This window comes from Hyaena hyaena, unplaced genomic scaffold (assembly GCF_003009895.1).
Source record: "Hyaena hyaena isolate Hyena2069 unplaced genomic scaffold, ASM300989v1 scaffold_2518, whole genome shotgun sequence".
Taxonomy (NCBI): Eukaryota; Metazoa; Chordata; class Mammalia; order Carnivora; family Hyaenidae; genus Hyaena; species Hyaena hyaena.
The window spans coordinates 19,515-29,785 of record NW_024083153.1 but is presented as its reverse complement, the minus strand read 5'-3'; the positions used below and the strand labels follow the sequence as shown (position 1 = coordinate 29,785).

General features: G+C 50.7%; 1 protein-coding gene across 1 annotated transcript; it reads right to left on the bottom strand.

The window, feature by feature from the left end:
- Nucleotides 1–620: 620 nt before the first annotated feature.
- On the bottom strand, nt 621–7,081 carry LOC120227563 (arylacetamide deacetylase-like 4; the record flags this gene model as incomplete). The annotated part of the gene is made up of 3 exons (XM_039225648.1): nt 6,398–7,081; nt 2,681–2,897; nt 621–684 (listed from the first exon to the last, which is right to left on the bottom strand). Coding segments are annotated over exons 1-3 (440 nt in total), but the record flags the coding sequence as incomplete, so codon positions are not given.
- Between the last annotated feature and the right edge of the window lie 3,190 nt (nt 7,082–10,271).

Here is a 10,271-nt window from a genome sequence, read left to right as displayed (position 1 = left end):
CGTTATTTCCTTTGTTTCTTAAATTCCACACATGAGTGAAATCATATGGTATTTGTCTTTCTCTATTTCGCTTAGCATAATACTCTCTAGCTCCATTCCATTGTCTACACACCACATTTTTATCCCTTTGTCTGCCGACGGACACTTGGGCTACTGCCTTAATTTGGCTATTATAAATAATGCTGCAGTCATCATAGGGCTGCATCTATCCTTTTGAATTGTTTTCAGATTCTTTGGATAAGCATCCAGCGGTGCAATTGCTGGATGATAGGGTAGTTCTATATTTGACGTCTTGAGAAACCTCCATACTATTTTCCACTGTGGCTGTGCCAGTTTACATTCCCACCAAAAGTGTGCGAGGGCTCCCCTTTCCGCTCATCCTCGGCAGCACCTGCTGTTTCATCCACGGATTATTGGTGCACTCCCCTGCTGTGGGCATTTGGCTTGTTTCTGAGTGTTTGCTCTCTTGGACAGTGCTGTGCCTGTGTCCATGCATGTACGTGTAGGTATGCCTCTGGGGGGTGGGTAGGGCCCCTCGCTCTCTTCTACAAATCATCCACGTGCTCATCCCTACCCTCTTCCACCCAAGCGACACCCACTGACTTTCTCCGGAAACTCACCCAACCGACAGCAGCACAGAGTCCGTCTCCAGGGCCAGAAAACTGCACAGGCTGTGGGACAAGTCTGCAAGACAGAATCAGTCACAGCAGCCACCCGCGTGGCCTCCGAGGATGCCAGCACCGCCACGCAAGGCCCAGCGCGGTTCACCTGGCCCCCAGGGACAGCCAGCCAGCAGTGGTGGCTTTGGGTGTAACATTCTCTTTCTGTTCCTATTCCTACTTCCTCTGCAGGGACTCCAGCTGGCTCTGCTAGGGCAAAACCAAAAAGCCAGGCAATGTGAGACACCTGACATCTGCTGTGGCTTCCTAAATGTCGGGGCTCGGATGCACCCCACGGCTCACCAGCTGCAACCTTTTCGTTCACATTGGGGGGAAAACTGAGGACAAGGAAGGCTTGGTGGGTTGAAACTGACAAAACCAAGACCAGGGAGGGCAGGTATGCCTGCGCCAGAATATTGAATGTAATTTCACAAGCATGCACACAGATATATGGTATTAAGAAGTATGTGAGAGTTGCATGGACCCTTTTTATTATTTTTTAATTTTATTACGTTTTATTCCTTTTTTTTTTTTTTTTGAGAGACAAAGAGAGCTAGAGCACAAGCAAGGGAGGGGGAGAGAGAGGGAGACACAGAGTCAGAAGCAGGCTCCAGGCTCTGAGCTGTCAGCACAGAGCCCAATGCGGGACTCGAACCCACAAACTGTGTGATCATGACCTGAGCCAAAGTCAGACGCTTCACAGACGGAGCCACCCAGACGCCCCATGGGCCATTTCTATTAGCCCAGGGGTAGGTGCCTCTGAGGCTCTCAGACAAGTCCGTTATCAACAGTCTGTTGGCCATCCTGGCACAGCGCCAGACAGAATCTGTAGCAAAGAAGCCTCTAATTCAGTGGTTGCTAACCTCGGTTGTACGTAGAAGTTCCGGGGAGTTTTTCCAAGTCCCGGTGCCCAGACTGAGCCAGGACTTGGAAATTTAAAGGGATGATGTCAGGAATGGAGACAGGGGCATAGAACTCGAAGGCACAGGGCTTCTGGTAAGACGTTCAGGGAGGCCTCTCCGGGGAGGGACGTTCGAGTTCAGACTGGAAGAACGAGTAAGGGCCCACCAGTCCTGCAAAGTCAGGAGGAGAGGCCGCCAGCAAAGCGCGTGCAAAGATTCAGGGAGGGGAGGAGCCAGGAGGACCCGGTCTGCAGGGTGGCTGGAGCACAGTGAGCCGCTTTGGGAGGAGGGAGACCCCGTGCACCTGGCTGCAAAGGGGGCAGGACCTCCAAGGCTGTGAGGCCTCGAGGGCTCAGTTCCATCTAGGGGCATCCGTGAGCCGCAAGAAGTGGTTCGCCCAGGAACACAAGCTCTGACTGGTAGTTTTACAAGCTCTCTCTGGCTGCCACGGAAGGGATGCACTGAGGGGTGACGGGAGAGGTGGGGAGGGTGCATGTGGGCTGTGAGGGTCAAGGGCACAGGGAAGGGAAGATGGCGTCCTGGATCATGGTGGTGTAGCAGAGCCAGGGAGAGGTGTGTGGGTTTGGGGTGTACTGCGGGTGGAAAACAGAGGGACCGGCCAATGCCGTACGTGGTGAGGGTGGATGCAGCCCACACCCCAGTGTCGTGAGAGCCTCATGGAGACACAGCACTAGCCTCACCTTGACCAACACCATCAGAGTACAGAAAAGAACACTTCTTGTTTAGTTGAGCACCACCTGCTCACTTGAGCTCAAAGCACCCAGTCTGGGCTCTCCAACCTCTGGGGCGCCTGGGTGGCTCAGTCAGTTAAGCATCTGAGTCTAGGTTTTCGCTCAGGACATGGCCTCACTGTTCGTGTTCAAGCCTCGTATCAGGCTCTGTGCTAACAGTGCATAGCCTGTTTCAGACTCTCTCTCTCCTCTCTCTCTGCCCCTCCCCTGCACACACACTCTCTCTCAAAATAAACAAACTTTTTCTTTAAGTCTGCAAACGCTGATTCCTTTGAGTTACTCTAAAAAGATTCTCATGTGGAGGGCTGGCCAAATTGTACACACAGATGAAGCTCTTCCTTTACAAAGACACAGGGAAGCACCTTACCCAGGCTCCCCACTATCCCGCCTCCTCCGTGGAAGAAGATGATGCCTCGCCGGGGGCTGGAGGACTCTGCCTTGGGTTGGAACAGCCTCACAGGGATGGTCCCAAAATACAGGTCAACCGCTATAACTCTAGCATCCGTTTTGGTTCTCACAAAGCCCTGCAGAAACTGGAGAAATCTGGGCATGGAGCAGATTCCCAGCCTCTCAAATATATGCCCCTGTCAGGGGTAAGAGAAAGAAAGAGAGACGTTAGGAGCAGTCAGGTCCCATCTGGATCGTTGATGATTCCTGACACCTGTAATTACTGGGATGTTTTTGCAGCTTTTCATCTGTCTCATCTGGATACGGCTCGTCAGGAAGGACAGGCACAATCTGGATTGTGTCCAGATAGACGGTTAGGTTTTAGAATTTCCTCCCAAACGATCTTGGTTCAAGAATGGTATGAATTTGCCAAAGAGCTTGACTGTGTTTGAGCTGAGTGGTTGGGCACTGAATTGAACAGCACCGATTGTTCAAAGGCCGGCAACCCTCCTCTTTGGCTCTCCAGCCTCAGAGGGCAAAAAGGGTCATCCCTGGGGTCAACACCCATCATTGCCCACCAGGAGCCTGTGCTATGATGGATTCATAAGCCATGTTTGTGTTCAACAAAAGAAAGGAATGGGATTAGGGATGCCTGTGGTTGATCAGGAGAAGGGTTCAATGGCACAGGGCCATTTATTTGCCGAATGTGTCTAAAATTCCAAAGTTTTTAAACTACTAGAGTCACTCCAGCTATAAACAAACTTAAGTGTCTGAATAAAGCATGAAATATAGTTACAAAGTTATCATGTTGCACGTCCTAAATGCCTTTCAGCCATTGGGATCATCTCTTCCATGGACCTCACATTAAGTGTGTGTCCTTGTCACCAGGGAAGTACTTGACTTACGAATCACCTACAGCATGCCAGTAGTGGTCCGAGTGGATATGAACTGGATTAAACGTCTCAGGGACGCTTCTAAGTCAAGCAGAGTTATCTTTTTGCAGATGGGGGTGCCGAGGCAAACCAAGGTCAAGTGCCTTGCCTGCCAAGGAGTAAGATGCAGAACATGTGTTCTCAACCCCTAAACCAGAAGGAGCTCAGACTCTGGAGTCAGGAAGATCTGAACTCAAGTTGTAGCTTATCACCAACTAACTGAATGGCCTTGGGTATTAGCATCTCTGAGCTTTGATTTGCTTCCTTTGTAAAACAGAATGGGGTCCGCAGCCCAAGGATGAGGCTTGGGGATTAGATGTGACCACTCGTGTAGAGTGTCTCACTGGGTGGGTGCTGGCAAGTGTGATCCCCACCCCTCTCCTGCTCACACCCATCGGGTCTAGTCCCAGGTCCCCCGAGAAGCCCCAGTGCATTCCTTCCGTGGACACACCCAACGCTTTGATTTCTCCAAAGAGAACTCCAAACAAAACCTCTATTTCCCTGCTTGAGCTGGAGGAGGGTCAGGTGAGCAACAAGGTGGAGATGGCCTGCTTGGCCCACATCTAAGGGCACCAGACCTCTGTACTGAGCCAGCTGGGACCTTCACTGGCCCGCTCAGCTCTGAGAGCCCCGACGTCAAGATGTCTCCTGTCGGCTCAGGTGGCCTCCAGCGCTCACCTCCTCCGTCGCAGTTTCCTCAAGCTCTGTGTACTCACCCGTGGCCCTCACTATTTCCTGTAAGCCTTTCTACATGCCTAGCAGGGGGAAGGACACCAAACAGACTTTCATCTCCAAGCCCCAGGCAATGTTCTCATTGACGGACACCATCCCTGACCTGTATCTTCCTGCTCACAGCAATGGCTGCTGCCTCCTTGAGGCCCTAAGTACCCTGCCCTGATTTCTTCAAAACCCCTTGAGGCTTTGTTACGTGGATGTGGCCACCTGTGTGCCTTCCTCCACTAAACATCAGTATCTTCATCATGACACACTATGATGGGCAGTGTGTCCTGGGGCCCCCAGCCAGCGCTGGAGGAACCAGGATGCAAGATGACAAGCAATGCTCCCCCTTCAGGGCTGTGAAACTGGACAAGGAAACCCCTGGGAAGAGGGAGGGGGAGTCCTCGCGTGGTGCAGGTCGTGAATTGGAGACCAGGGGGAAGACTTACATCACCTTCTGGGCAGAAGAAGCCTGCTGTCCTCCTACAACAGAAGGAAGGAAGGAACTTCTCCTTTGCCAGCAGCAAGCTCAGCCAAAGAGAAGATACCACAACTCAGGGGATGAGAAACCGCCCCTCCCTGACCTCAGGCTTTCCTCCCATGGACTTTCATTCAAAGCAGACCCTCCCACCTCCCTCCACTTCTCCCTAAAGAAGGAACTTCTCTCCTTTGAACCCTGGACTCCCAGGTGGTTTGCCATAAGTTGCTTGTCTCCAGTTGCAATTCCTCTACTCTTCCTGAATAAGCCCACCTTGCTGGCAAAATTACAGGCTGTGTGTCTTGTGAGGCCCTTCAGCGTGCCTCCTGTGCTGTGCCCCAGAGCCAGGGTCATCAGCACGTGCCTGCCGCTCGTGGGCTACTCTCCGAGGGTAAAGAAGGTCTGAAAGGCCTTGTTCTTCTGGTTCTCAAACTGGCCCATGATTCCATGCAATAACAGCCACTGGTTTGGACAGGCAGACCTCTGGCGAAGTTCATGGCCAGGCAAAGTAAGAGACGTGAGAGTGTTGCACCCTCAGCCTGTCTCCTTGAATCAGTCACATTTCTGTAAATATCAGCTAGACATGCTCATGTCTCTGAGAGGCATCCACATCTACGGTGGAACATTCTAGAAACACAGAAACATATTTTATTTCTTTACCAAACATAGGAAGCCCTTATCATGTGTCATCTAATTCTTTTGCCAACCAGATGGGATGGACACTATTGTTTCCCTTTCACAGACAAGAAACTGGACACAGAGAGGTCACGTGCATCGCCCAAGATTGCACAGCCAGAGCTGGGATGCACACGCTGGCGGGCTGGCTGCCGTCTGGGCTCCTTACCTTTCACTCTGCTGTCAGCTAAGCGAGGCCTTCTGTCTTCCTCCTTCCACAGTTGCCCTCCGTCCCCACGGGGAAGGAGTATGAATTACGGGGCTGCTCACACCCAGGGACTGGAACATTGAGTTCCAGGAATATTGCCTGCTTCCTGTGAGATGCCAAACCTTTGTTTGCAAACTTGCTGCAGGCTCTAAACATGTGGCGTCCTATCCGCAGCCACAGTCCCTGCTCAGGGCCCGGCCAGCTCGGCCCCTCTGGCACGCTGCATAGATTCACCAATGTTTCAATCAGCAAACGGAAAGCACCTGCCAGATAGCAGGTCTGTGCCTGTGGCCATCGTTGCAAAGGTGGGTAAGGCAGTGCCTGCTTCCAGGTGCCTACGCACTATTCAGGGGAGACGAGTGCACAGAGGTGAAAAGAGGCTGTGGCTGAAGGCGGTTTGGTTCCCTGTCAGGCTGAAAACCCTTTGGAAGAAGGCGCTGGGTGTGAAATCTTTTTAGAATCCTCAGAAAGCAGCCAGGTGACTGGTGCTCAGTATGTGTTGGAAGGAAGAAAAGGAGGGAGGGCGGGAGAGAGGAAGGGGAGGGAAGAGGCAGGGACACAGAGCTGCAGACACAAAGGAGAGTGTGGCAAAATACGTCTTGGGGGGAGTGAAGAGGAAAGGGGGGGCAGGTTATGGGGGAGACGAAGGGAGCCCAAACCCATCACATAGCCCGAGAGCAAACTCACCAAAGTGTACCCGTACAGGAACAGGCAATGCAGAAATCTGAGCTTGGCGGGATGTTGCAAGGTCGAGGGCACGTCTGCGGTAAGGAAGTGCTGGAAGACGGTCCAGACAAAGACTCTGACAAAAAAGGCGGACGAGAGCGCCAGGCACAGGAGGAGCATGTTCCTGAGCTGGTCAGAGCTGCTGCCCTGAAGAGAGGAGCTTGGAAACTTGTTAGGAGAACGTGGACTGGCTACACCATCTCTCTCTCTGCTCTCACTTATTTTGGTCTTTGCCGAGATTCAGTGGCCTGACCTGTTTCTACAGGGTCAGTGGGAGCTGGAGGGACTGGCTCCCTGAGCAATGCAAGCACCTGGAAAATCAGTCTTGCCCAGGACCCCTAAGGGAAAAGCCTCACATGGTTGCGCAGGCCTCTGTGGCCTCATCCTTCCATTGTAGAATTGGCCAGCTTTCCTCACCATTGCATGGTTAGGCTGGGAAAGCACGTCTCATGCCAGGTCCCTGTCCCGGCCCTACTCGGGTCAAGGCTGTGGGGAAACTTGGCATAGCCGAGGGTCAGGAACATTTACTTGGATCCCAGCCTGCCTGGGTTTGAATCCTGCCGTTTCAGCGTACTGACTCTGTGTCTGTGGATAACTTATCTCTGTTCTCTGCATCTCAGTGCCAAGGAGATAGGGGCGCCTGGGTGGCTCAGCCAGTTAAGCAGCCGACTTCAGTCTAGGTCTTGATCTCGTCTTTCCTGAGTTCGAGCACTGGAGCCTGGAGCCTGTTTCAGATTCTGTGTCTCCCCCTCTCTCTGTACTGCTCCCTTGTCCATGCCCTCTCTCTCTAAAAATGAATATACATAAAAAAATTAAAAACAAATAAAAGAAGGAGAGAGACAGCTGAGGAATTGGGGATAGCTCGGCAAAGAACAAGAGTGTGCAAATATCCTTTTTCGAGCAAAGCTTACTTAGCTATTATAAATAAATGTATGCAGACAAATGCATGTGGAAAACTGCATAAATCATTGAGAATACAGCTCGAAGGATTTTTGTAGTCAACACACCCAACACCAGCCCCCAAACCAGGATACGGTATGTCTCTAGCAACCAGGAGGCCCCTTCTCCCCATCACCACCGCCCTCTGCCCATCACTACGCCCTTGAAGGCAAACACTCCCCTTCCTTTAGCAGCCCCCACACACGTGGCTGGTTTCTGACTTCTCTGTAAATGGAATCACGCAGAGGATTCCCCTATGTCTGGCTTCTTTTGCTCAGCATTGTGTGGATGTCTCTTGCACATCGTGTAGATGTGTTCCCCGTCTCCTTCCTGTATAGCATCACAGAATGAATACAGCACAACTTTTTCTTCTTTCTGCTGCTGACTGACATCTGAGTTTTTGCCAGGCATCAGTTACTGCCTCTGAGCCGCAAACTGGCCGTTCTTGCCCTGCTTTGTAAAACTGGAGCTGGAACTTTGAGTATTTTTTGTCTGTCCATCGCACCAAGGCATTGTCTGGGCAGGGTCCCGGAGAGACTTCTGCGGAGAGGGCTCTGCTCCCTGGTTCCGCGAGCCCACACAGCAGGCTCCTGCAGCACACATGGCTTTGCGGCACCCAGCTTCTGCAGTGTGCGAAGCAGACGAACATAAGGAATTACTAACTATCATAGCATAGAGGAATCACAAGAGATCAGCTAGCAGGAAGGACAGAGAGCTCAAAAATGTACACGAATTACAGATACAGGAAACACCTGTTACCTCCAGGGCCGAGCTAGCGCACCTCCCACCTCTGAGGACCGAGGTCTAGAGCTCATTGGAGAGGCACGGCGTGCCGCGCTGAGTTGGCAAAGAGGTCTCCCTGTTGCTGTACCAGTGGGACCTGCCGGCGTCCCTCCTTGCCCCGCCACCCCAAAACTTTGCTGACCATCTTCCCCTGTGGGTGCTAAGGAAAGCCATTCGTTCGCAGGGTGGTGTCTTGCTGGAGGCCCTCTGAAATGAAACTACCCCAGGGGGCTGCAGAGGGAAAGCTACTGCAGGAGCCGGTGTGAGACCAGTTACGGAACCCACACGCACCGCGGGATCAGAGGACTGGAGGAGCCACCGCCGGCACTGGAGCCCAGCCTGCAGTAGCGTGTGGAGTAATTGGTGCCCCAGGCTGCTGTTGAAAGCAATAGTCACTAGCTGGCAATAAACAGAGGCTGAGAGCTAGGTGGTGCCAATAGAGGCAGATAGCTTAACAGAGAGATCAGCGAAAGTCAAAGAGAGCTCTAACGCAGTGTCATCCCAGGCTGATTGGTACCCTGCTCGAGACTGCACCCCCTGAGGAGTGACGTCAGAAGTTGCACACTGAAGGGCGCCTAGGTCCTCGGCGGGTTAAGCGTCAGACTTTGGCTCAGGTCAATATGTCACGGTTTGTGAGTTCTAGGCTTGTTGGGCTCTACACTGTCGGTGTGGAGCCTGTTTGGGAGTCTGTCTCTCCCTCTCTCTCTCCTCTCCCCACTCTTTCTTTCTCGCTCTCAAAATAAAAAAAAAAAGAAAGAAAGAAACTGCAGATTGAGGGAAACAGACTTTCCTGAAATAGTTCATTCAAGTCACTAAACAAACAAGCAGACAACATGAGCAAAAGCCTCAGAGAGGAATGTTAGGGGAACCTGTCGTTACTACAGTATAATACCTAAGTTTTCAACATCAACAAAAAATGAGACATTTTAAGAAACGGGGAAAGCTGATCCATACAGAAGAAAAAACAATGAACGCTGGAGTACACGTGCCCCTGTGCATCAGCACTCCTGTATCCCTTGGGTAAATTCCTAGCAGTGCTATTGCTGGGTCATAGGGGAGTTCTATTGCTATTTTTTTGAAGAACCTTCACACTGTTTTCCAGAGCGGCTGCACCAGTTTACATTCCCACCAACAGTGTAAGAGGGTGCCTGTTTCTCCACATCCTCGCCAGCATCTGTAGTCTCTTGATTTGTTCATTTTAACCATCTGACTGGCATGAGATGTATCTCAGTGTGGTTTTGATCTGCATTTCCCTGATGATGTGTGACGTTGAGCATTATTTCATGTATCTTATGACCATCTGGATGTCCTCTTTGGAGAAGTGTCTGTTCATGTCTTCTGCCCATTTCTTCACGGATTATATGTTTTTCGGGTATGGAGTTTGGTGAGTTCATTATAGATTTTGAATACTACCCCTTTACCCAATATGTCATTTGCAACTATCTTTTCCCATTCCTTTGGTTGCCTGTTAGCTTTGTTGATTGTTTCCTTTGCAGTGCAGAAGATTTTTATCTTGATGAGGCCCAAATAGTTCATTTTTGCTTTTGATTCCTTTGTCTTGGAGACACGTTGAGGAAGAAATTGCTGCAGGTGAGGTCAAGGAGGTTGTTTCTTGCTTTCTCCTCTAGGGGGACAGGGGAAAATGGGTGATGGGCATGGAGGAGGGCACATGTTGGGATGAGCCCTGGGTGTTATATGGAGACCAATTTGACAATAAATGATATTTTAGGAAGAGGAAGAGGGAGAAGGAGAAGGAAAGGGAGAAGGAGAAGAAAGAGGAGGAGAAGGAGAAGAAGAAAAAGAAGCAAAAACACAGGCAACAGAAACTTCCTTTGAGAACACCCAGATATCTTAACAAAGACTTCAAAGCAGCTATCATACATATGTTCAAAGAGCTAAAGAATATCACACTTAAGGAAGTAAAAAAAAGGTACAGTGACAATATTTTCTATAGAGAATACCAACAAAGACATACGAATTATATTTTTTAAAAAACCAAACTAAGATTATGGAATTGGAAAGAACAATAACCAAAATGAAATATTCACTGGAAGGGCTTAACATAGACCTGAGCTGGCAGAAGATATAATCTGCTAACTTGTAGGCAGATTGA